This window comes from Thunnus albacares, chromosome 3, assembly GCF_914725855.1.
Source record: "Thunnus albacares chromosome 3, fThuAlb1.1, whole genome shotgun sequence".
Classification (NCBI taxonomy): domain Eukaryota; kingdom Metazoa; phylum Chordata; class Actinopteri; order Scombriformes; family Scombridae; genus Thunnus; species Thunnus albacares.
Window position 1 is genome coordinate 548,063 of NC_058108.1, and position 27,918 is coordinate 575,980.

Consider the following 27,918-nt stretch of genomic DNA (forward strand, 5'->3'; position numbering starts at 1 on the left):
GCCTCCAGTGTAAAGCTTGAATAGTGTGTTTTTGTCAGGAGTGTCAGGTGCTATCCAACCAAAGACGAGAAAAGACTGCAGGGTTGCATGATTGTACAGTACGGCCTTGCTCGCATTTTCATCAAGGATGACTTGTCTTGCTTTGGCTTCAGTATCAAAAAAGAGCCTTCAGAAATAGACTGTAACATGGTGTCCATGGGAGTACAAAGCTTTTTGAACCCTCGCCAGGGACACTTAAGATGCCTCCTGGATTTCACTTCCTGCCTGTTCTGCCAGGCTCCTCAGGATCAGCTGGAAGAACAGTGCTGAGTCTGCTGCGCGGTATCTTTTAGCATGAGGCAGCTGTTCACACGCAGATACTAAATCATACTGATGAAACCTCTCTACAACAGACAAATGTCTAATGTCTCAACAAGGAACACTTATTTCTACAGATGTTTCTTCAAACCTTGACACACCATTAGCTGCATTCCTCAACCTTATTTACATACTGGAAATACTTGTAATTCTCATCTCTCAGAAATCACATCATTTTTTAAAGACTGAAACTAATGCCAAAAAGAAAATAACCCCTCTCCTGGTGAAAAATGAAGTGCAATGATAACATCATGTAAACTTCTTTCTGTCAGTGTTTTCCAGTCACACTCATTCGTATCCAGCATCGGCGACGTCCTCTCATTTCATCTCCTTTATAGTTTCTCTTTTCTTCAACATAACAATCACAACATTACATCGTAGTGTATATTTTAATAAAAATAACCATTTAAATATGGATTATTGTTCAAATTATTGTTCCAATACTCATTTTCAGCATCAAACATTTAACCCGGATTCAAGAGTCAAACTAATGAACACCATCACATACAGTAAGCAGCCTCTATTCCACTGCACCTGGAATTGCCAATAAATTAATGACAATTCAATTTTTAAAAAAAACAAATACGCATTTTTTATTGTTTTCCTTACAGCAGTTAGCAATAGTTTAACTATAGCAAGCCAGAAATAAATACAAATTTTAAATAATGTCATCAATGTGTTTCATTCAACAGAGTAACAGTAGCATTTCACGTTAATAGAACCAGAATCCAACACGCAGGAATGGCTTCCTGTCTGAATCTTTACCTTAGGAGCATGTTATCAATCCTTTTTTTCTTTATTGATGCATTTTTTTAATGTCAAATTACACAATTAATGTTTTGTCAGCACTGATTAAGAAATGTGCAGAGAGGAAGCCATTGTGGTGTGTTTGGACTCGGCCCAGCAGAAGCAGTTTAGAGACAGTGTTTAACATGCGGGGAGAAACATTAAGACATGAGGAAAATACTACAAGCAAAGTGCATAAATATTCAAAATAAAAACTGGAAATAACAGACCCCCCCAAAAAAACCTACCATAGGCAAGCTATTTAGAAAAATCTCACTTTTGAATTTTTCATGTACAAGGAAAAAAGTTGTGGTTTATTTCAAAAAAGGGTGATGTGACAAATGTTAAGTCACAGTTTGTTTGTTTGTTTTTTTCCCTGACGGATGTGAAAGCACGAGGCAAATGAGGCAACAATGCCCTCTATTAACCCATTCTGTAGAGTCCAGCTGTCCAATCAGAATTCTTCTCCAGCCTGTCACTCCACCCACCAACCAATCACTGATGTATAATGTACAAACACACATGTTGGAACCTCCATCTAACCCAGATTACCCTTTCCCTTACGTCATTTCCTCTGATCTATTCAGGGAAGTCGTCCAGGCAATAGCTGTTAAGATGGAAGTAGACACACACACACACACACACACACACACACACACACACACACACACACACACACACACACACACACACATACACACACACACACACACATACACACATACATACATACATACATACATACACACACACACACACACACACACACACACACACACACACACACATACACACACACACACACACACACACACACATACACACATACACACACAAACAAACAAACAACCTCTCCTCTACATCCACTGTTGACAACTCAGTGCATTCATTTCTCACTGATCCTTCCTCATGACTTCATTTCCCTTTGTGGCTGCGTTGCTCCCATGTGCTTTTGGCAGTTGTACGGAGGCCTGGCAGGGCCACATAGTCTTTCTGGAATCGCGAATTGGGTGTTCGCTGCCGTTTCCTCTCCCCTTGCGTGGTAAAGAAGGCGTCCTGGAAACGCATGCTTGAGGCGGTGGACTGTTGAGGGAGACGTGGAAGAACGCAGATGAGTAAATAAGAAAACAATCCAGGCAGGGAAATAATCTGTCATGTTCATGCTGTTGTTAAACTTTTACGTTTTTAAGTTTATGTGTTGCCCATTAAGTCTAATACTTACAAGTCTACGCTTCACCTTTTTAGGTAGGTCTTCATCTAAAGTATAGACGTCTTCTCTCTTTGCCAGCACCTGAGACCCGTCCTCAAACTCCACCTGAGAGACAGCACAACAAGATTCAGCAGTTATCTACCGTACGCAGTTTAAATACATGAACTGCATTTATATTATGTTTATTTTGGATTAATCTGTCGATTATTGTCTCAATTGATCAATTAGTCGTTGGTCTTTATGTGTCAGAAAATGATGAAAACTGTAGATCATCATTTCCCGAACAGAAACAGTCCACAAGCCAAAGATATTCAGTTTATTATCACAGAAGACTGAAGAAACATTTGAGTGGTTTTTCTTACAGGACGACTCCGTCTGCGTTTTTTTGCGGGTTGTTGAGATGGAAACGCCCACTGAGCCGACAGCAGAAAGCAGTGACGTGGGTTAGACGTGGGTTAGAGCGCTGACGCAGAGCCTGAAACTATCTGATACCTCAACACACCTTGACAATGGAAAGTTCTTGTTCAGCCTTTTTCTAAAAATCCGCCCTATCTGAAACTGAGTGTGTGCATCACAGATGCATTTGTGCATAACTAATGGTTGATTCCCAGCTCAACTAAATAAAGCTTTAAGTGGAAGCCGCATGACTCTCAGCTTAGTGAATATTTCAGTGAGTTTGAATAATGCAGATTGTCACCTCCTTCTCATCTTCCTCTTCTCGCTGTATCTCGTCTCTCCACGTCTCTCTTTTCTCTGCCCATCTGCTTTTACTCTGTGTGTGAATAGATTTTGCTTTATATTTATCTTTTCACCCTCCCGTCATCTTCCATCTCATCTCCACTCCTCTTGTTTAGTGACCATGACTTTAGCACCTCCCTCACCTCCTCTTTCTTCTTCTCTCCCTCCACCTCTCCACGCACAGACCTGCGGACCTCGACGACGTCAGCAGAGTCACAACGATTCTGACGTTGAGGGAGTTCAACAAGTTTACTGCTGTGTTGCTCTGACCCACAACTGAGCTTGCAAGTTTTATTCAACACTCACAGGAAAATGATTAAATCTGCATAACCGGGCTGCTTGTGCACAGTTTCTCTATAATACAGTACGTGTGTGTACCTGGTACATGTAGGAGACGTTGGATCCGAGGTATTTGGCACCATAGAAGAGGCCATCGGGCCATTTCACTTGAACAGCTTCCCCCACCTCAGGAGGACCCAAGTTTGCACAATCTCTGCTCTAAAGAATACAAGAGAATAACGGTTGGTGCGTGTGAGAGCCTGAGGATGTTAACATGTCCTCAAAAAAGACAAAAATAAGAAAGGTCATCTAAAGTGGGAACATTTTGGCAGCTCTGACTTTGAGAAGTCTCGTCGTAGGTTGAGGATTAGTGTTGGATTGAGGTTCATGTCATGGTTCATTCAGGAGCCTTTTATCCTACTGCTGGAATCAGTGGAGCATTTTGATAAGCTTACTTTTGCTGTAGTACATCATTTACCAGCTCTGCTGCAAACATTTCAAACTCATCATTTTAACACCTTATCATTGACATAATATGAGTATAATGTTAATGTACGGAGAGCCTTCAGACAGAGAAAACAAACACATTCCTCACATCTGAAAGACTTTCTAAGCTGCTGCAACATATAAACAAAACACAGACTGAGAGACATGTTTAAATCCCTCCTACAGATTAACATCTGACAGGTCGATAATGAATTAATTAGAAATGACAAATGTTAACAGCAAGTATTCATCAATGATCCAAGTTTAGATTTTGATCATGATTTTGGTGTTTTATACAACATCATATAGTTTGTAGGTAAAACAAATAATTCAATTGAACTGTTTTATTTAAAGTTTTTTAAGTAAGAATTCATTGGTTGAACGATATTCTGTCCTACTGGAGCTGGAACACACAAACACTTCTCTGAAACACTATTACACTCACCAGTTGAGACATATCCATCACCACAATCACTTGAACAAACTCAACTCATCTAGTCAGTAATTGGTCAGTAATTATTTGCTGTTACCATGACAACTCAGCACTCCTCTGATGTTCTACTTCAATGTGAACGGCCTTTTCAGAAATCTGTGTTTTTCATGGTAATTTCAGTAAGTTTATATAATCACGTTGGGTTTTCAGATGCACAACATGAGGTAAGATTAAGAGGCTTTATTTGAATTGCACAAACACAACCAGCAGTGAAAAGTGGTGGTCTTGAGCACCTTGAATGTGATTGAAAGGTGATTAATTAATACACTTAGCCAGGTCTCATACAGGTCTTATACAGCAGCTCTATAAATGAAGAATTACCTTCTGCAGGAAGTCATATTGTTGTCTGCATGGTGCAGACGGAGCCGCCAACAGTTCATTAGTACAACGACAATAGAAAAGCTGCTTATATAATTGCATCAATCTGACACTTTGTTAGTCTTAAAAGAGAAGTTCTGTCTTAAAACAACAGTCATGAACACTAGTGACCATTACATCTCCTCCAGATGTGCTTCAAATGCAAGCGACAAACTCCACAACCTTGTTTTGAAAAGTTATCTGACAGTAAAATGAGGCTTCAGCCATCTGAGTTAGTTCAATGAAGTGGATATTTTCCAGTTAAAGTCTCGACAAACGTTTTCCTGTTCAACTGCAGTGGAGGGATTATAACAAAAAGAGTGAATTTAACACTAAAAAGACAGAAACTTTGAAAGATATTGACTTGATTTGACTCATTTGGACGGATGAAGCTTCATATTAGCTTAAAACAAGAAGAAGGACTGATTTAGTTTCCCATCACATACATTGAAAGTGTGTTATGAAGGGATCTCTGCATGGAGGAATGATTACAGGATGTCAATGAACATACGGACAACCTGACTATTGTTTTAAGATCTGTCCTTCTATCTGACATTATATATGGTCACATCATATCCTTAAGAGTTGGAGCGCTGCCTTAAAACACGTTTACCTGTAGTCTCTCATGCAATGATCATTTTAGAACCAATATTTAGTGTCTGATACGACCTCATACAACTGTGAGGTGACCTCTTGAACGTGAGTCTAATTAAACGAATCCTCACCACTATATCCTCGGGGTAGGTATCGTTGGAGAAGGAGCCGTCATCAAACATGACCTCGTAGAACGTCTGGGACGTGATCTGCGTGACCTTGGAGCTGTAGTAGCGCAGGTTCTTGTGTTTGGAGATCACCGTCTGGCCCAGTGAGATAGATGCTTGGCATGCTCGCTGCTTCTAGTGTAGAAAGAGAGCAAAGAGCAGCGATTAGACTCATGTAGAACAATTAGTACAGCATAATGTCAAGCTTCCTCTACAATACTACATCATTATATGGCAAGTGATGACTACAGTTACTTTGATTTCCTTTCAAAGGGTCAGTTTACATAAATGACAGAAAGACATCTCTAGTGATATCTAACCGTGCAATTAGTTTTGGTTTTATCTGCCACCACTCGGATACAGTAGAGGTGAATGGAATTTGCAGCTCACAAAGCTTTTAAAAACTGCTCTTTAATTCAGTGGTCGTGCTTGTTTCCAGTATTAGTGTCCCTGGAAACCCGCAGACGTCACAGTAAACTGTTTGCATCGTGCAAATAAAACCATGACGACGGTATCTGCAGTACTAGATACCAGCAGAGGTCAATGAGAGAAGATATATTTTTGTTATTTATGTGAAACGACCCTTTGAGGCAAATAATAACACATCTGAAAGAGATACGCCTGCTGAGCAATGAGATAATAAATGGTGTAGTTTAATGTTTTTTACTCTACACATCATCCAGTGTGCCGTGTTCTCTCCTAATATACCGAGATGTGTTTTTAGAAATGTGACCAACATTCATATGTCCGCTTTTACTTAACTATGCTGTAGGTGTACAATCAGTCTTTAACCAGTGACAAAGTTTGACGGGGGTCTAAAAATGCCAACACATTGCCATGTCCATTCAGTTGACAGCAGCTGACTGTAGTAAACACCTGTCCTATAACTTACAGCTGAAGAGCTCCGTGATTGGTGTCTATGGCAGGTGATTGACACGACATACGGCCAATCATCAGGCTCCATGATTACACCGGCAGCATGGGCACAGGTCACATGAAAGGAGGTGGGACACCGGCCACATGAGCACTGGATACAAGCACCTGCCTGCCGCTTCCCCGCGCAGCGCTTACGACAATAGATGCACTTCTGTAAACACATGCAGACCAGAGCAAACTGTCAATACCAGACTGACACTAACCAGCTGAGTCCAAGTTCTTTAAAGGGCAATGCTGGATATTTATCTACTTATTTATTTAACAAATCCCATGAAAAGACCAAAACCAACAACGCCTCAGTCTGTCTCTCCTTCCCTGCCAGCGGCACTCAGCCCCGAGCCCACTGGAGCAAAAATCTTTAAAAATGTCTCACATATATATCATTTCATTTTAAAAAAAAGCGAAATAATTTCTTTGAACAGACGGATGTTGTAGTTTTAAGGACATGTTTCAGTAAATATATTTTCACCATTTGATCCTCTAGTGAGGACTTCCAGCAGCAGTGCAACAGTGAGTCTCATTTACAATAACAATAGAAGTCTACAGCACAGATGAATAAACTATATCAGCTCTACACAGGCAACACTTCAGTAGATCAACTCATTGTTGGTTTTGGTCTCTTCATGAAATAAATATAGAATATTACCAGACGTATCCCTTAAATATAACAATTATCCCAAAATGGTTTTTTTCACCTCGTTGGTCCCTACATGGCGTCCTGCTCAAAGGACATTTACACAGAGATTAAAGCAGGATGACATCATGCGTGGGAAAAATTCTTATTTGAGTTTTTACAACCGATCGCTCCTGCTGAAGTATGAAAGCACATGTGGTGCATTATTCATGGTGCATTGTACACACTGAATAGTATAAAGAATTCAGTAAGCACAGTATGCAAGTATGAAGAATTTATTATCGATTTGAGCACAGCTGGGATATCTGCGTACATTGACTGAGGACAGGTTAAAGAGGATAAAGACCTTCTGTCACATCTTCTCTTCTCTTCCTGTCACTTTCAATTTGCAAACTATAAAACACTGACTGTCATGGAGTGTCTGTATTACAGAGAAGGAAACCTGACTTTCTTCAATAATGTAGTCTTTAGAGTGGGATAATAAATGAGGAACTTAAAATCTGTATTTCCACTTGAGAGACTTTGAATATGGATTCAAGAAGAAACGGCAGCCAATTACAGACAAAAGACCACTAAGTGAATCACCACGAAGCTCTAACATCATTGAAAACCATTATGTGCTCCAAATAATCATATCTGTGAAATCTGCTCAACACTCTGTTATTGGATACTGCGGTGTAAACAAAACGTAGATACTAGAGAATAAAAGGAGGATGGAGAGAGAGAGAGAGAGACCCCGGTTATTTCACCGCTACAATACAAGGAAACCCTCAAATAAGACCAATGAGATGACATCATTTGAGGTTTCCACAACAAACCAGCGCTGCAATGTCTATGTTGTGGTATTTTCCCCCCCCCCACCCAACTTGAGGTCTGTGAGCAGTACACAACTGTATAGTGGTGGGTGTAATACACATACACACCCCACACACACAAACACTGCCATGCATCCATGCACAAACACACTCACACCTAAATTTTTAAGGCCATTCCTCGGTTTTCTGCACCAAGCAGCCCATCAAGTCCATTTCCTTCGCTGTGGCATCTCCCTTCTCCTCCTCCTCCTCCTCTCCCACAAATCCCGTGCTCTCCCACTGAGGGGAAAAAATGACGACATCCTCCCATTATAACCCTTCTCCCCATTTCTCTTTCACCCCGTTTCCATACCTCCCATCTCACTCCGTTTCCTTCACTCTCTCCTAATGAAACGCTGCTCAGCTTCTCCTCGCCGTGTCTTCCTCCCTCTCGCGGTGCGGTTTCACGTCTCTTTGAAGGTAATTTATTCATTAATCTAATTCCAGCCAGTGAATCCATACTGAAATATCCATACATGTTGACAGTAATATGCCTATATATAGACAACCTCCCCAGAGGATGTGTCTCAGCGGTAAATGAGCTCAAGTGGGAATTAGCTGGTTTGTAAATATGAATTCATGCCTATAAAAAGGACCTGATGACTAACTGAACTTAACTGTCATATCTCTGTCTTATCAGATCTGTGGAAGTACATGATGAGTCTGAACAGCATATGTGAGAGTATAGAGATATTACAATATTAAAAAGCTCCTGAAGATGTTTCAGTCCCCTGGTATATATATACTAGGAAATGTTCATTACACAGAGAGAATAGCACAGCATTTGATAGGTGCTTAGGAAGGTGATGCTGTTTCCACTACAAAACTTTTGAAAAGTCTCCGTCCTTATCAGCAAAGCCTCTGAAATGAATGCCCTCTGTTGATTTCTTTGAAAAATCAATAGCTGATCTAATTAGTTCACCTAGACAGCATTAATTTAATTTAACCTCTACAGCAGGGCTGCTTTCACCTTTACAATTATCAGCTTAGCCTACTTAATTCAGATATCAGCAGCGGATCAGGAGGTATTGTGTACAAAAAGACTCTCGGAAAAGTCCTCTTTTCTTCTTGCAAGGAAACCCGGAGAGGTAATGTGAATGCTTCATTTAAAGTGGGTGATGAAAATCCTTCACTTGATCCTTTTTTTCTGTTAATAAAGCCTTTATTGCTTCATGGCTCCTCTATTTCTGATCTGCGGGACTTTCACTCGCTGCTTTTCTTGGTGACTAACTTGGCCTACATTTCATAAAGCTTTTTCCCCCCATACCTCCTCCATTATGGACAGCAGTGTGCTGATGAACTGGCCTGACTGTCTCGTCCACCTATTGAGGCCAGCATGACAAGATTCTGACTGGCATGCAACATGCCCTGTGCATGTAGGGGCCTGTGTGTGCGTAAATCAGTATTTATGGACATTTCTTGCTAGAAAAACAACATCTGTGTATGAGAAGATAAAATAGTGTGAGAACGTTAGCATGGTTTTATATTTTAATGTGTGTGTGAGTCTAACCCACTTTTCACCATGCTTGTGCCTTCTCTGAGGTGTATTTGGGTGCCTGTGTTGAGCCATGCGTTAAGAACATTCCCACAGTAAATTATGAATGTGTATGTGTGCCCGCTTGTGTGCGTGCGTGTGTGTGTGTTGGGTGATAGTAAATTATGAATGTGCTGAGCTGCTGCAGGGGCGATGGGTCCAATGCGAGCTTCAAAACACGTGGCTCAAAACGCAGTGAACATACAAATGATGGATCGGACAAAAGAAAGATCTTCCTCAGTTTAAACATCAGTTCATATAAACTCTGTCTCACCAACATGGCACCAACATGATACCAACATGGCACCAACATGGCACCAACGTGGCACCAACGTGGTACCAACATGGTACCAACATGGCACCAACATGGCACCAACATGGTACCAACATGGCACCAACGTGGCACCAACATGGCACCAACGTGGCACCAACGTGGCACCAACGTGGCACCAACGTGGCACCAACGTGGCACCAACATGGCACCAACGTGGTACCAACGTGGCACCAACGTGGCACCAACATGGCACCAACATGGCACCAACATGGCACCAACATGGTACCAACATGGCACCAACATGGTACCAACATGGTACCAACATGGCACCAACGTGGCACCAACGTGGCACCAACGTGGCACCAACGTGGCACCAACGTGGCACCAACATGGTACCAACATGGCACCAACATGGTACCAACATGGCACCAACATGGCACCAACATGGCACCAACATGGTACCAACATGGTACCATGTTGGTACCATGTTGGTACCAACATGGCACCAACATGGTACCAACATGGTACCAACATGGCACCAACATGGCACCAACGTGGCACCAACGTGGCACCAACATGGTACCAACATGGCACCAACGTGGTACCAACGTGGCACCAACATGGCACCAACGTGGTACCAACATGGCACCAACATGGCACCAACATGGTACCAACGTGGTACCAACATGGTACCAACATGGCACAACGTCTCCACAGAACTGGAAATCTTTTTTTTTTTGAGCTACAGTTTGCGTGATGGAAACGAGATTATTTATTTCATGTTTTATCTTCATTTAGAAGTGAAATAGGTTGTTTTCAAAGAGGCCCATCTGTTTTGTCATCAACTAAAACACAAGACCATCGAAAAAGTACTTGTGTCAGCGTGTTCATTAGTGAAAAAACTTTGTGTGTCGTGTCAGCAAACAGATTGCTGTCATAGAAACATCTTCAGATCAGAAACACAAGAAGCAATACATTAAATATACTGTATATATAGTTGGGCATTCATTTCAGCTGTTCAGCTGTGTTGCTAGAAAGTTCATATGTGGTGTCACGAAAAAAAACTGCACTGACAAACTGAAAACAATTTACTACATTCTCTATATTCTCTGTTCCTTGCAATCATCACCGAGGGCTTTTTATGAGCGCCCCGCCTTTCTAGTCTCAACTACAATTTTCATTTTGTTCAGATTTGGGCTCATGGATATGGAAACTGTCATTGTGGTTTATGCTGTCACATCTAAATGAGCTTAATTTCAGTGTGGTGTGAACAGATATGAACCATATCCTTGTAAATACCCCTGTGGGTAATGTCACTGTGTCCACAAACTTTGTGTCCCTACTCATTGAAAGTGCAGCAGTATTTTCAGCACTCATACAGGAACCTCGTGTGGCTGCTTCTTTCAAATTAAAGTATGATCTTTGCATTTTGAAGTTGAAGATTATACACTCAGTTGCAAGTTAATTAGGTACACTCAACCATATTCAACTTTATAGTATTGTGTTGCGAAGGTGGAGTAAATATTAGAAGCACCTTTCAGTGTAAGACAATAAAATACAACTGCAGCGTCCAAAACGACCAACAAAAACTGAACATTACAACCTTCATGAAGGCAGAATTTATAGCAGGGTCATTAGATTGTATTTGTTTTAGCTCAGTATATTTACAGTCAAACACAGCTACACTGCCACTCTCAGCTCTTTTATTGTTATCTTAGGAAAGCAAACGGAGTTCCAACTCATGTCCTGATCAATCATAAACTATATGCTTCTTCTAAAGCTCAAGCTTCCCTTTGTATGCAACTCTCACTGCTGATAATGACAATAATGGAGGCTGTGAATGGACAGGCAGTGTTCATCTCTGTTATCCATCTCGTGTTGTACCTTCTCCAACACTTTGCTTTCTGCTGAGCTATCATGGTGCCTGCAGCACAGAGCTAACTATAGTGGTACCATGTCAGGTCTGCTGAGACACACTGCAGCTCTCTCATTAAGCAAACATACACACACACACACACACACACACACACACACACACACACGCCCACACATGTAAAGGCAAACACCCAGCACACACACACAAACCCCCCCAATCCCACCCACCAGTGGTTAATTATCTAGCTTTGATTGCGGGCATGTTCGTCTCACATTGTTAATTAGAACTGTGAACACTTCATTAATTAGACCGAGCCAGTCCTCAAGGACCTGGGGAATACCAGCACTGCATCTGTGTGTGTGTGTGTGTGTGTGTGTGTGTGTGTGTGTGTGTGTGTGTGTGTGTGTGTGTGTGTTTGTCTTCTCACCAGTTTGTATCGCTGCATGGGGATCCTACTGGTGTCAATGGGACCCCTCTTGGCTTCGTTGCTGAACCTCGCCTCTGGTAGTGCTACTGCACACATCACATGGGCCCATCTACACACACACACAAATAAACAAATTAATACATTAGGATGATTAAGACACAGACTATTCATTCATCTGTCAGATCAGAGATGAGTACGCAGCGCTAATCACAGAACAAAAGCTTGTCTCACTTGTCGTTTTGGGTTTTCTTCAGAGCTCCACCTCTGAGGTTACAGAGACAGCATTCCTGAGGAAACAAAAGGAGACGACAGAGATTTATCATCTCTGCACTGCATGCAGTTCTGGGTCAGATTCATGGGGAATATAGAGTTGTTTTATCTTAAGAAAAGAAAAAAAACTGTTGTAACAGTTGTTCTTTCAGTATAAATGTAGTTAAAGGTATCTCACAGTGAGTCAATGTTTACATTTATTCATCAGTAAAGCCAGGTACTACGCAACAATGCAAACAAATAGCAACATCGTTGTGAGACCAAAAATGAGGATTATGGGAAATTCTGTCTTTAATTTGAGAAACGGTGGCACTGACATCACTGGTGAGAGAGACTACGGTCATATTTGTTTAAATAATCACATCATGAACTGTAACACAGTTTACAGCTTTTATTTTCTAGAGGAAGAGATGCGGAGGGCTGGAAGGTCTATCTGAGAAATGATAAACTAAATAAGCTAATTTAATAATCTATCAAAACACAATTCATGAAGATAACATGAAGGCCGGGTGACATCACACAGGGGACTGTGTGTAAATGTTCTTACCGCCGTAAAGCTTCCTTCTGTGCAGCGATCACATGACCACTGTTCGCTGACGTCATCTGCAGGAACACCATAGCAACCTAAAGAAATTAGAGATTGTTAGAAATGAAAATATAAATCTATGTAAGAGTTTCTATCTTGATTTTCACTCTGAACTGTTGAACTGTTTGAGTCTGAGTCTGTGTGCGGCATCAGTGAACCATTCAGAGAACAGCAAACTTGATAGCAAATGCTACGTCAATCGAAAACGCCACATCCACATTGTTTCCACTAATTATCAGCAGAAAGGTGGCACCGTTCCATGCAGAAAAAAAAAAAAGCACAGTATTGCAGACTATGTGGAAACTGAGATCTCTATGGTTACACCAGGAGGAGGTGCTGCACATCTACATCTTTGTCTTTAAATGCATCTGATGGGTTTGTGTGTTCATCTGCATATCAAAGAGCAGCAGCAGCTGCTACAGCCATGCCAGACCTGCACTGACCCCCCCCCCGCCCCCCCCGCCCCCCCGAAAGTCAATGAGTTGAAGCATCTCAATCGACTGAGATTCTTCAAGTCAAGTAGTTGTAATAAATAAGACTAATAACTTCCTGTTGAAGACGGGAAGTTATTATTTCATTGCGGACAATGCTGTGAATTTATCTTAAACTGTTTCATTTGTTTATTCATTTACATGTTTTTAATGTTTAAAATGAAGTAAAATAATTAGGACATTTAAACAGAAATACATGTGTGTTGTCTCATTATTCTGATAAATCCATATGCAGACCCGACGTTTTATGTCAGTTATTCCAGTAGGACACAATTCAAATCTTGCATCATATTCAGCTGCTAAAGAATGTTCCCATGACTCTGTTGCTGCGTTAATATGGTCGAAATCATCACTGAGACTCAATGAGTTTCCTGATTGACAGATAGTCTATATGAAAACAGCCAAATCTGATTCCGCTGTTGTGTGCAGCTCTACACCGGCGTGACAATATACTTTAATTTCAGACACTGACGCTGCCTTCTGTAACCCACATGACACGGCAGACAAAAACAGCCACTTTGTGTAAGTGCAGCACAAACACTTTATGAAAAAAAATAAAGTGCTGGTGGTCTCTCACAGAAAAACATTTTGGAATTTAAAAGTAAGACAAATGTGATTTTTTTTCAAAGCTGGCAGTTGGTTAAAATCCACAGGCTCGAGGCTTTAGACACATAAGCTGGGGGGAATTTTTTATTTGTAACAAACACTTAAAAGTCTGTATATGTGTGTATGTCTGTTCTTTTCCTCCGCTATCCATCACGAAACCAAACCAAATCTAAGCTCACCTCTCTTTCCTTTCCCCGAGTTCAAATAACAGTACAGAGAGAAAGCAACGCCAACTTGTACTTATTGTTCGGTCTCAAAACCAAACTTGTGGCTTTTTCATCAGTGTCAGATGACATAGACTTCATCTACTACTCCCACCCGACATCCACACACACACACAGCAACTGAACACATAAGGAACATGTACAGTTTAAGTTAAGCACATACGCAACAGCGAGACCCTCCAGACTTCAACATAAAGTGGGATCAACACTTATGGCAATAAAGTCGGAGGGATTGCAGCTGACTGAAGGATAAGAAATGTCATTTTAAAGCTGCGGATTCGGAACAGTAGGTGAGAAAGAACGCTTTGGGACTCTCAAAAGTAAGTGTGTACACATGTCAGCAGCAGACTGACTGAAAGCTGAGGATACTGGCAAAATGTGTGTGAATAAAGGATTGAGATAAAGTGTGTGTGTTGCTTCTGTGTTTCTAGTGATACAGAAAGGCTTCGGGGGTTTTTGAAGACTGTGTGTGAGGGCATGTTGCATTGACTTGGGGCTTCTGGACAGGAAGTATGTGTGGTGAAGACAGAGGATTCACCCTCATTCGGCTGACGAGGGAAATAAAATACTCCAAACCACAGAGAAAGTGGGGTCGGGGGGAGGTACTGAGACAGAGTGAGTCAAGGTTTAAACCCACTGACTCTGTTACAATGACATCATAGAGACAAGCACAACATGTAGAAACAAACAAATGTGGCTTGGTGTGGTAGGTGGTACGTAGACACTATCAAGTTCAAAAACTATAACCAGTATCAACCATAGGCTCATCTCTCTCTCTCTCTCTCTCTCTCTCTCTCTCTGTCATGCACACACTACTCTCCTCTGGTGCGTACGTACTTGCGTGGACTTGCAGGCAACAGCCCTGGCAGTAGAGCAGAGGGGAGGTACCGTCTTCCTGCAGCAGAGGGTTTGTGGGAGTCGGAGGGCAGTTCTGCTCCCGGAATGAAAAGCAGATCTCTGGGACCAGGGGCTTGGTCCTCCTCAGACCTCTACAGGGACGTGTGGAGCCCTCCTTGGGAGAGGAGGATCTGGAAGTGTCCTTAGCTATGAAAGGTCTGTTGTCCTCTGCTTTGTCTTCAGCCTATGGGAGGAAAAGAAAAGGGTGATTTTCATGTTCTTTTTAAGCCCTAATTGGACAGGATTAATATCACAAGGGGAGGTGGATAATAAAATATTTAACCTCCTGCCTCATAATAAAGGTTGTCACTCCGGATGTTATTTTAGCCAGCGGCAAATAACAGGAGCTGCTTCTCTAATAAGACAACGATAAGCTGTGGGAAAAGCAAGTGACCTTCATCACATTTTAATAGTAGTATTATTTATCAGTAATTATTTAAGTGTGATTTAATTATTAACACAGACAACAGCAAAGCACCTGAATATTTCTTTCTGAATATGGAGGTTATGCTTTTACAGTAAGAACAGGGCAGGTATCTGGTATCTGGTATCTGGGTATCTGGGTATCTGGGTATCTGGGTATCTGGTATCTGGGTATCTGGTATCTGGTATCTGGTATCTGGGTATCTGGGTATCTGGTATCTGGTATCTGAGTATCTGGTATCTGGTATCTGGTATCTGGGTATCTGGTATCTGGTATCTGGTATCTGGTATCTGGTATCTGGTATCTGGTATCTGGGTATCTGGGTATCTGGGTATCTGGGTATCTGGGTATCTGGGTATCTGGTATCTGGTATCTGGTATCTGGTATCTGGGTATCTGGGTATCTGGGTATCTGGTATCTGGTATCTGGTATCTGGGTATCTGGGTATCTGGGTATCTGGGTATCTGGGTATCTGGGTATCTGGTATCTGGTATCTGGTATCTGGTATCTGGGTATCTGGTATCTGGGTATCTGGGTATCTGGGTATCTGGGTATCAGGTATCAGGTATCAGGTATCAGGTATCTGGGTATCTGGTATCTGGTATCTGGGTATCTGGGTATCTGGGTATCTGGGTATCAGGTATCTGGGTATCTGGGTATCTGGTATCTGGTATCTGGTATCTGGTATCTGGGTATCTGGGTATCTGGTATCTGGGTATCTGGGTATCTGGTATCTGGTATCTGGTATCTGGGTATCTGGGTATCTGGTATCTGGTATCTGGTATCTGGGTATCTGGGTATCTGGTATCTGGTATCTGGTATCTGAGTATCTGGTATCTGGGTATCTGGTATCTGGTATCTGGTATCTGGTATCTGGTATCTGGGTATCTGGGTATCTGGTATCTGGGTATCTGGGTATCTGGTATCTCACCACACATAAACCTGTAACGAGGCTAATATGGTTTTACAACAACCCAGTTAAATCTTTACTTTCTCCTTCATTCAATAAACTGACTGATGTTGTTAATCCATCAGGTTAACAAAATTAATTCCTACTTCTTCATTAACGTCCAGATATGTCTCTCCGGACTGGACTGAAATTACAGGACAAGCCAGTTCATCAGAAACCAGTATATGTAATAGGGGATGTAATTATTTCAGGAACAGACAGGATTAAGATATGGAAAAGGATATGTCTGGTGATTTTGTATATGTTTCCTATTGTCAACAAAGCTCATGTGCAGAGCCAAACCAACAATGAACTGATCCTACTTACAAGTATTGTGTGTGTGTATCCAAAGCCTGATATATCTTATTCCTCTGTGCCGTAGACCTCCATTGTTATCAAAAAAAACTATTAAAAACACGTCAGTGAAGCACACTGCTGCACTAGGCTCTGGCTCTGCACATGAGATTTGTTGACAATAACAAAAATATAGAAAATCACTAGCCATATCCTTTAAGGGGCAGCAGCAAAGAGTCCAGCTGTATCTGAGCTGCTGGTATTGATTTCTCCATCTTCAGCTCAGTGACTAGAAAATACAGTGAAATCATATTTAAGGTGTGTTTACGCTTGAGTCTGTATACGTCCTCATGGGGGCCATGTTGCAATAAATGTATGCACTAATGGAAATGTGACGTATTTTGGATACAAGCATCCACCAAATGACACTGGTCATATATTTGTGCTAAACTCCTCCTCACCTGATAGTAGGGCATGAAGAGCGTGCACACAGCACAGTATGGCTGCATGGTGGCTGCGTGAGCATTGTACTCCCTCTCTGCTGTGAAGGAGCTCTTCCTGCTCTGCCACAGGTAGACGAGGGGCTTCGCCCACGCTTCCATTTCAGGCTCCTCCTCCTCTGCCAGGCTTGCTTCAGGGGGCTCTAAGTGAAGACAAAATAAAGCCTCACAACCTTGCAATTACCAGCTGGTGCTTCTTTTACTTCAGCCTAAATGATGATTCATGCAACAGCGACTACCAATCTCTTGTCTGGTAGTTTGTTAATTAAGCTTATTCAGAATCTGTAACAATAGTGACCTGAATATCAAAAACACAGCATATATCACTCTCACAATAGACTTGCAGCTAAGTCAGATCTAATTCATCCACAGTGGTGACAATTTCCTCCAGTGACCTGAAAAACAGTTTCAATGATAGGAGCCTGTCTGTTTATGAAATTGCCCAAAATGATTAAGAACACTCATCATCATAAAATAGGCTTCTCAAAGCCGTGGTCATTTCTTACTCAGGAGTAAACAACTAAAATGGCTGCTGAATAATTCATCCTTCATCACAACCATGGAGATGATGAATGTAACTGTGTGTATATGAGCATTAGTAGTCGTTAATTGAGGGCGCTCCTCCCTCCCTGTTAAAACCATGAAAACAAATAGAGTATCTATCACTGGGTCATTTTACTGTGGTAGGCCTAAGAGTTAAATCTGTTGGGTTTATGTGCGCATTGACGTCAGAGGAATCATTTGGGGGGACATAAAATGTGAAAAATGAGGAGGGGAAGAGGGGACCGCAGAGTGGAACGGACCAACATTAATAAAAAAGCTTCAGTGTGGGAGAACACAAATGTTACCTGACATTACTAAACATTTAAAAATCTGTTGTTAACAGCATCAAGGCAACAAAGTCCATCCTCTTCACTCTGCTTTCATGCTAACTAAAGAAAAAGTTATGATTTTTAAGACAATTCAAAATTGAGTTTTGGTTTAAAAACCCACTTGGTATAAGAAAAAAAAAAGTAATTGTTATGGCAACTGTATTCTGGTTCACTGCTATGCAACCACCACCAGAAGTCAGAAGGATCATGGTTTCTGGCCTGGTGTCACTCACTCTGCAGCTCAAACCACAACAGGAAATGTCCCAGGGTTTTTATTGAAATGAGCCTGGCTCTTGGCTTTCATTGTGCGCATGTGTCACTGTCTGAACGCTGTGGGGTTTGTTTTTTAAGGTTAAAGCCTAGTCGTACCTTTCAATGAACTGTGTGTGTGTGTGTGTGTGTGTGTGAGTTTAATTATGCCCACCATCATCACTGGCAGCCTGTTGTTTGACAGCGGTGGGTACGGCCCTTGCAGTAGGTTTCCTGAGTGGGTGGCGCCAGCTCTTAGTGGTCCTCTTCACTGACAGGGCAGGGTACTGGCAGAAACAGGCATCATTTCAAGCTATTAGAGTGTAAATAATCTAGATAGAACTTGTACAGAAGGTTTGAGCAAAAGACTGAATGTGTGTTTGACTGTGTGTGGACAAGACAAAACACTCACAGCACAAACCTCCCCAGGTTCCAGGCCTGATTCATCACACTCGTAGTTGCTTGTATCATTTTCCTCCTCCTCTTCCTCCTCTTCGTCAGATGAGTCACTACTGGTCTCCCCCTTGGCACTACTTTGCTGCTCCGCCTCTTCACCATCAGACCCCCCTTCTTCCATATCGGACACCCCGTCCTGTTCTCCTACTCCCATCACTAGGGGTGAAACAGCAGCGTCTGAGTGCAGACTCTCCTCTGTCTCCCTCTGTCTCCCCAGCTCCCTGCACAGGGAAAGGGCTTCAGCCCCCTCTGTTTCCCCTCTGTGGAGCTCATAATCTCCACAAAGCCCCAGGGGCTCCACAGCACCGACTGAAACTAAAGATGTGGGCTCGAGCTGGGCCCAGGTCAGAGGCCCAGCTTCCTCCTCCTGGTTCTCTGACTCACGGAGGTCTTGTCCTGGGTCCTCCAGGTCTGTGACCTCTTTGCACTGTGGTTGAGTCCACATGGTGTAAGGTAAGGGGTCATGGGTGAAGTCAGAGGGGAGTTCTGGGTTGAGACTCTGGATGACTACTGCAGGACCCTGGGAGTTGAAGTTTTTCCAAATGCTGCTGGAGAAGGGTTTGGGTTCTATGTATGAGGTACAATGTGAAGGGGAGTATGTAGTGTGCTGGAGTTGTAACGCTGAGTGACTGTTGTTTTGAGTGCATACCGGAGGTGAAGGGGCCTGGGGATTATTGTTTGAGGTACCAGTCAAAAGAGAGCCAGTGCTTCTTAGACTGAATGCACTTTGAGCTGAGTCCCTGGAGTTATCTTTACTTGTTAACTCGGCTAAACTGGACTGCTGCTCTGTTTGAGGTGCAACGCTCTGAACGAGATGGCGAGAGGAGGCATCATTCTGTCCAGGACTAAGATTTTCTAGCTTTGTGTGATCTTTTACTGCAGCAATTTCTGGCATTATTAGCATTTCCTGGACGCCACCAGATGTTATTTTGTGCATAGCATTGCTAGTTAAATGAGCTGTGCTACGTTCTAAACCAGACACCGCTGTCCCGTCACAATTATACGGCGAATCTAAATGCCAGTTGTTGGCGTGTTCTGCACTAAAAGATTCTTTTGACATGATTAAGTCAGTGTCTGTCTCCTCCTGTTTGGCTCCGTGTGAAGATGGGGAGCCAGCTGGCGTCTCCCGCTGAAGCACAGGTGCAACCTGGTGAGTGTACGTTCTAGATTTCGGGCCGTCAGTTAACCCATCGTCAGCGGGGGTGAGGGAGGGCATCTCTTGGGTCAGTACGGGAGGTAATGGACAGATTCCAACCTTATCTGCTGGCTCAGGAGTGAGATGTGGCATATCCCCTGCATTCCTCTGTAGCAGAGGAGGGAAAATACTTTCCTCAGTGCTGCTGTTTTCTAAACTGCAACTGTGTCCTGAAGAGGAAGAAGGGCCACATGGTGTGCAACTACCCCCCTCTACTGGCTCAGTTTTGAGATCATAAAGTGCTTCTGTAGTGGAGTGTGGATTGATATGTTTTGAGTCAGCAGTGTCCATTTTCTCTGCTTTAGCAGTGTTGTTAGTGTGGTTCTCAGTACCTGTGTCCATACTGCTCTCAGTGTTTGGTGCTAGGCTTAAAGAGTCTTCTCGACATGAGGAACTAGATGTCTGAGCTTCAGACTCAGGAGGACACAAGTCCATCTGTGTGTTTGTTGTGTGGGAAGATGAGCTGAGTTCAGAGGCCTCCAGGGGAGCAGCCCTGGTAGAGCAATCCTGAGAGGTTGAGAGGTCTTGTGGTTCAGGAGAGCAACACCTTGGCTCATTAATTCCCGGATGCATCTGTGTAGCCTCAGGCCAATGTCTGAGTCCTTCAGGAGTCCTGCTTGTGACCCCTGACCCTGAGAGGTGTTGAGGGTCAATATGAGTGTCTGTCTCCACCTTTAGCTCATTTTTTACTGGTGAGGCAGGGGAGGGACAGGAGCTGGAGCAGGAGTTTTTGGGATCCACGCTAGAAAAGCCCAAACTGTTACTCTCTACTCGATTCACCTTGACCACACACATCTGTCTGCAAGCACCTGTAGAGGATAAAGGTACAAATACAATGAGTGATATGCAATATACACAAGGAGTATAAAAATGTTTCTCAGTGAAGTGAATACAGGAAGATACTGCAGACACTCAGACACACTGTTTCAATCATGCACAGAAGACACACATGCACTCACTGCCAGCCAAGTTTGTTCACTCTTTAGATCAAAGTGATATCCAAAGTCTCAAATACCTTCTAGAGTCTCTTACCAGAAAGCTGAGCAGAGTTATGATTCTGGTTGTGCTTTGACTCAGCTTCCCTGCCTTCTTTTTTCTCCTCTATCTCCTCTTCCTCCACCTTTTCTGCCCTGCAGGCCGGCCCTGCTACAGACCTTCGCACCTTGGGCCCAGGCGGACCACCCAGGCCTTTCCTCTTGCTGCCGCTCAGAGCCGAGCTGCCATCCAGTCCGACGGGCTCCTCTGTGGTTCTGAGACGCTTGGAGCGCATTCGAGAGTGGGTGCTGCTGTAGGAAAAGAGAGGGAGGGATCAAAGAAGAAGAAGAAGAAGAAGAGCTTAAAACTCTGATTAACACTGAAAAGCAATGAAGGCAATGTGGAATTTTGTGACTTTGGAGATGAGGGTGTTTGACATTTGCGGTTGCCAGATATTTCTGGCCACATATATTGAATCAGCAGCCAACACACAACGGTCACCGACACAGGCACCAAGGTTTTAATACTGTCCTGATACAACATTTCAGTTGTCTGTCTTTAATGACACCAATGAGGAGTGGAATAAGTTATAAATATAATGCCCTATCACTGTGTAGTCATTAACTATAAAACTGTATTTTTATTAAATGCAAATCAGCTCAATTCTCTCACAAACTCACTTAATCACATCAACCAGGTCTACAAGGGGAAGCAGTTCTTTCACTGACGTGTAGTTTTAATCAGAAACATTACCTTACGTCACCTTTTGGATCGGACAGTAACTGCAGCAGCATTAATTCATACCTCCTATTTATGCACCCCATAAACAGGCATATTGTCGTTTTTTACATTTTGCTTTGTCTACGGATTAAACAAACCAGATATAATGTGTTAATTTGTGAGCTTTAGAGGTGTTGTCCAGGCAGTGGTCCAGTTTTTATGCTTAGCTAAGCTAACCAGCTGCTGGCTGTTGTCTTACATTTAGCAGACAGTTTAGAAGAAACATCAGAGGTGACAGAGGACAAAACTATACTTTTACATCGAAGGTTCCACCACTTCTGCTCCAGATTTAAACCCCTCTAACACTATAAGCAGCAGCAGACCAACTGTCTTAAAGGCTCTATATGTTCATGTATTGATAGTTTTTTATTGCCGGTGAGTAAACGGGTTGTAACGCAACTTAAAAGAAGAGACATTCCCTGACTTTCTCGGCTGCCTGTAACAGTCTGTGGACTGATTTCTATGTGAAGGACTTGGGCCGGTTTTTCCGCGAAAATTCAAAGGATGTGATGTTTTGGCTGTGATGTGCTCCTGAGTGCCTCGCCTTTCTCCCGTTAACGTCAACAAACTGTGTTAACTTATCCGACTAGAAACACCCTGCAGATATTAGCTCTCCAGCTCTGTTCCCCATCAGGTTGGCTGGTAGCTAGCTGCCTAACCACGCCAGCTATCACTGTCTCTGGTCGACCAGCACACATTTCATAACAAAACCGCAGCATGTTTCTCCTCAGCCGCAGCTCCCTGAGCCTCCCGGAGTCTAGTAATACGGTTTGTAAACACAGTTGGCAGTTTGCAGGTTGGGTCGGGTTCGGGTGGTTGATTAGCGCATATTTTTGCGGGTTGGGTAGCGTGCATTGACTCTCACAGCGAAGCAGGAGCCTCTGTGCATTTGCTCTGCGTGTCTGTTTGTGTGTGAGTGTGCACGTGTACAGCAGGTCCGGGGCTGACTTACTGGGAGTGAGAGATGCTTTGCGGAAGCACGGCGCAACACAACGTTAGAGATCTTTTATGTTATTATGAGAAGCGTAAGCGAGGAAAAAGACATCACCTGTGATAGTCTCGCACCATCGCTTGCTCACGCTGACGGAGTAAAAACATTTACAAGCAACAGGATGCTGAAAGCAGCTCAATTAACGGCCATCGGTGTCACTAATGAGAAGGAGTTTCTGATTCTTACATATAGAACCTTTAAACAGTATTGCATGAATAACATAAGAAACATTGTCTGAGTAGGAATAAAGTACCCTTTATTAGCAGGTTTTGTCTTGCGGCGCCTCTGCAACCAGCTCTGCAGCTCAGGTGTACTACTAGGAGTGGCAAATGTGTGGTCAATAGGTGTTGAATCTTTGCCCAGCATCCAGTTTGGATACCGGTCAGGTTGAAAACGCTTCACAAAGGGTTCCATGGATATCTTTACCATGTCCTTGCTACATGTGCACTAGAGGAGGGAAAGAGAAGGGGGGCAAATATTACCTCTGCTTTACAGAAACATAAAGAGGGCTTGCTTTGTGTGCAAGACTGTTCACTCTTAAGCTGAAATCACAGTCTATTCTGTTCTGTCTGATACTCTATGAAGTTAAGAAGGTAACTGAAATGAATTGCACTGAAACCCAAGACACTTCATCAGATATACGTAGTAAGACTGATGGAAGCTGAATGATACCTGCGTAGCAACCTTGCCATAGTCTATCCAGCGCACGGTGGCAAAGTTGGTCGACTCAGCACAGTTGAAACCATGATTGAAGCCAGCGTGGTAGCCGTAAGGAAAGGTGATCATAAACTCTCCAGCTTCCTGAGTAATCTGGCAGTTTATGTTTAAGAAGGAGAAAGAGATGAAAAATGAGCTTTTCCTTTTGTCTTTTTAATGACAAATTAAAGAAAATAAATACACAAATTAGATTCCTGCAATCAATCATAATGAGCAGGACTAATGTTAGTGGCAGGAAAACCTGTTTTCACAAAGTTCATAAATAGTTTGAAATGGCAAGAAGAGGACTGAGAGTCATTTTTCAAAGGGGTTGAGAGCCTACCTTATCAAAGGGAATGCCATACTTCTTCAGTATGGAAGGGGAGATTAGAGTCATCTTGTGACGAAGAAAAGCTTCACATCCCTTAAAGCTATTGGGAAAGAAACCTGATAAAAACATGCACGCACGCACGCACACACACACACACACACACACACACACACACACACACACACACACACACACACACACACACACACACACACACACACACACACACACACACACACACACACACACAGACACACAATTAACAGACTTAGTCCAGAAAAAAAGACACATGATGAAGAAAAACTAAAAAGCAACGAACTTTTCCTGGTTGCAACACTTCAAATAATTATAAACGAAACTTTCTTTTTATTAGAATAACTCTTCATTATTTGAATTACTGATTAATCAGTTGCTTGTTTAAATTAATCGATTAATTTCTTTATAAAATGTCTCAAAATAACTCAACAATTTACCATAGAACAAAATGATGTCTTCAAATTGCTCATTTCGGTTAAAAATTCAGTCTTTTTACCTGATAAATGACTTAATAAACACTTTATCAGGAGTCAACGATTCATGTCCTGTCAATCATCCAATAGCTTAATCATTGAAGATCAATGTCAATATTACTTTTCATACAGTGATTTATAACCAGCAGATAACTTCCTCATCATTTATCCTGGTTCACTAGATGCCTTCATGTGTAATTTCTCATTGTTTTCTGTTCTTCACTCATCCAGTGAAGAAATCAACATTTCAAGCTGAAACCTAATAATTAGATTTTACATCAACTTTACATGGAACATGTAACAGCAGAGGCCTCAGCTGAGCTTCTTTAAAAGACTTCAACAATAATTAAGCTCTGGTTGTATTTGTATGCAGGACGGTGTATTAAGTCTACCATACAGTATAGATTTTCTCTAAGTGCTCTGTCAATACATTATGTTTCTTTGTACGGTTTACAGTTTCCTCTACTAGCAGCACTTTCTGCATGTTTGTGCTCATTAGGATGTTGCCTCTTCAGCTTTGCCAATATCTCTGGTGCCCTCTCACTTCTGTGTTTAATTCATGTGCTGCTCTTTGTTCTTTAATGCAGACCTGCTTCTGTCTGCTCAAATTGTTATTTAATAATTTTTTAATGACCCCCCTCCCCTACCTGTAGCCAGACGCTCCAGTCTCTTCCCATGCTCAGGGGGGATGGCATACCTGTTAGAGACAACAGAGAGAGAGATATATGGAGCAAACAGAAGTATTTTTGTCTGTGCATGTGAAACTCTGAACATGCATTGTTCATTATAGTTGCAGGAAAGTTTTCAAGAAGAGACGTTGCAGTTTCAAGACTGCCATCATGTGGTGGATAAATGAATAAATGCAAGAAGGCAGATTAACTTTTTTCCACCTCGCACTGCTAATAAAACATCATTTATAAAGCTTTCATCATTCCAACATACAGAAAGGCTGTTTCCCTGATCTCATCTACATTTACTGTATAAAATGTTACATGACCTGCCTGCTATTAGCTTCTCCATGGAAATGCTGATTCTACAGTTTAGACTGTCTAACGTACTTCATTTCTGTAATATTTCACAACATTAAGCCCTGTTCTGTCTCTAGCAGGGAGAAAATCACCATCACTAATTGCTGTTGTTGTAAAGCAGTTCACAGACTCTCATTTTGATCTTATTCTGCATTTTCTGGTGCCACGCTGCTGACGCAACCTGAATTCAAACTATTCCTGATGTTCCCGGGCGAGAAACCCGAGGAGTGTGACAGAATTCCCTCAAGGTTTGACTCGGCATTCCATGTGAGCAGCACCATCCGCCCTCAGGTCTGTGGCATTTCTATCATATCATCTGTCAGCTTAACAGAGCAGTGAGAGACGGGGTGAGAGGCAGAGGCAACCTCAGGTAAAGGTGACATGGGGGAGCTGGAGGGGTAAAGGATTGAGAAGAGGTGAGAGAGGTGCATCTTTAAGCCACTCTCCTCCGGGGACGAGATGTCAAAATAGCAGTAAGATGAAAGACTGTACGTCAGTGTGTGTGTATGCGCGAGATGATAAGGGTATGCAAGTGTGTGTGTGTGTGTGTGTGGGGTACTTGGCGCACTAGGCTGCTCTTTGTGAGTGTGTGTGTGTCACTGTCTGGCTGTGACACTGATCCCTGTGGGGTTGCAGGGCTCACTGCTCTAATGAGCAGAACTCCCTCCAGGGCATGAGGGAGAGAAAAATGGAGCGAGCCAAGCTGAGAAAGAAATAAAAAGCAAACTCCATTTTCATCTACCGGCATTCTTCACCTCTTCTTTCACTTTATCACTTTAACATATGCCTCTTTAAACCCCAGCTCCTCTTTTCTTAAAGAACGGAACTGTTGTACCAATGTTACTGATGTAAAAACTGGACTGTGACTGATGTCATCATGTTTCCATGAACTCTGGCCAATACAGTGTTTTGTTTTTAATGAAATTCAAATAGAAGTATGGTAACATCAGAGTGAGTAAATGTCATATCTATACCTAAAATTTGCAATATATGTTATTGATTTCAACCTCTTCCTTGACTTTTACTCAGTAAAAAACTGAGAAAGAGACGCATCATCTCTCATTCAGGGCCAGAAACGATGCATCGGATTGGCTGACTGGTTCAAATATTACATTTTGCCTTGTTCCATTACAGACAACAACGACAGCCTCCAAGAAATCAAACCATATGCTTCTACCCTTTGAGAATAACACATTAACACACACACGCCGCCTGGATGTGTAATCTAATCCCTGCTGATGCATTTGTTGTACTTATTCTATTAAGCTCACTAACACCTGGACTCTCACTTATTGCAGGTGGCCACCTTCTCAGTGTGCAAACAAGCACTGAAGGAACAAAACCCTGGGGCTTTATGCAACACAATGTCAGGATAAATAAGATGGAAACTATGAGATTGCAAGCGTTTCAGAATTTTAAATCATGAAAGAAGATCTGGATAAGAACGTTAAAGATGGATTTTGCAGCAGTTTCCCACGTTTACCATACTGTAAACTAACTTCTGAACACATCCTCCCATAAGATTGATCACTAATACGTCACCATCCTAGCAAGAGTAGTGAAACTATTGAAATAAAACAGATAGAACCACACATGGGAAAGCTACTGAATATGCACAAAGTACAAAAATACTTCAGCGGTGAAATTTAGCTAACGGTAGGCTAAATACTTCGTTAGCACTCTAGCTGCCTGTGCACCGTCGTCTTTTCTAGACAACCAATGTTTTGATTGGATTTGACCCTTGCCATTAAAAATTACAGTTCAGTTATGAGAACCAAACTTTAAAAAGTTATCAAAACACATAATGAAATGTGCCAACAGTTGGGTGAACAGTCTTATAGAGGCCCAGTATTTATGTTAAATGATGTTTTGACTCATCACTAGGCCCTGCAGAGAGCATCACCGTTCTGTAACTCTGACCTCCTTCTCTCACCACAGCCTGACCGAGTCTTCAGCTCCATTCATGGTCGATCAGAACTGGTTCACACGATGTGTTGTCCGACCGTTTCAGAAACCAAATGTGTTTAATGTTTTTATAGTTGTTCTGAAAAGCGTCACATACATATACAGTGACATACATAGTTGTCAGCTTGTCCGTTACAGAAATGTCCATGCACAGGTGCGGGGGGGGGGGGGGGGGGGGAATATCTGACAGAGTATACAGCCACCTTTATATCTTCATTGTATCTGCACAGGCTAACCTACACTGGCTGGCCCCGCTGGCTTGATATGTAGTTTTTCCTGAATGGTCCGCTCAGTAATCTAGCCGCCATCCCTAATAACTGTTTATAAGTTTTATAAACAGTCACTAGTTATATCAGAAACTTCTCTGATCTAATGCACCTTTAAATTGTCCTTGATTCCCACACTTGCACAAGCAAAGAGCAGATAGTCGACTGCTTAATCAGTACTTACATCTGCTCAGGCTAACCTGCAATAGCTGACCCATCTAGCTTATTAGGCAGTTTCATTTGAATGCTGTGGCCCACTCAGTTGTCCAGCCACCATCACCATCTTTCTAGTTCCACTGCCTTACGGATTACTAGTTCAGTTTGAGAAACATGGAGTATAAGAGTTCAGGGTCATCAGATGG

General features: G+C 42.4%; 1 protein-coding gene across 11 annotated transcripts in view; it reads right to left on the reverse strand.

Annotated features, from left to right (window-relative positions):
* Window positions 1–1,918: 1,918 nt before the first annotated feature.
* The window catches only part of kdm4c (lysine (K)-specific demethylase 4C), a 31,511-nt gene continuing 5,511 nt past the window's right edge, over window positions 1,919–27,918 (reverse strand). The window contains exons 6-24 of one of the 11 annotated variants that reach the window (XM_044345571.1): window positions 24,945–24,994; window positions 23,801–23,904; window positions 23,434–23,571; window positions 23,015–23,208; window positions 21,048–21,301; window positions 18,786–20,824; window positions 18,540–18,651; window positions 17,205–17,386; window positions 15,017–15,260; window positions 12,820–12,896; window positions 12,234–12,289; window positions 12,003–12,111; window positions 6,360–6,554; window positions 5,432–5,602; window positions 3,470–3,589; window positions 3,235–3,315; window positions 3,051–3,125; window positions 2,366–2,458; window positions 1,919–2,226 (exon numbers count right to left, since the gene is read on the reverse strand). In XM_044345571.1, coding sequence (XP_044201506.1) covers window positions 2,059–2,226; window positions 2,366–2,458; window positions 3,051–3,125; window positions 3,235–3,315; window positions 3,470–3,589; window positions 5,432–5,602; window positions 6,360–6,554; window positions 12,003–12,111; window positions 12,234–12,289; window positions 12,820–12,896; window positions 15,017–15,260; window positions 17,205–17,386; window positions 18,540–18,651; window positions 18,786–20,824; window positions 21,048–21,301; window positions 23,015–23,208; window positions 23,434–23,571; window positions 23,801–23,904; window positions 24,945–24,994 — 4,462 coding nt within the window. In that variant the 3' untranslated portion in view covers window positions 1,919–2,058. Of the gene's footprint in view, window positions 2,227–2,365; window positions 2,459–3,050; window positions 3,126–3,234; window positions 3,316–3,469; window positions 3,590–5,431; window positions 5,603–6,359; window positions 6,555–12,002; window positions 12,112–12,233; window positions 12,290–12,819; window positions 12,897–15,016; window positions 15,261–17,204; window positions 17,387–18,539; window positions 18,652–18,776; window positions 20,825–21,047; window positions 21,302–23,014; window positions 23,209–23,433; window positions 23,572–23,800; window positions 23,905–24,944; window positions 24,995–27,918 lie in introns of all 11 variants that reach the window. The other 10 variants (XM_044345572.1, XM_044345570.1, XM_044345569.1 and 7 more) reach the window with 10 other exon arrangements.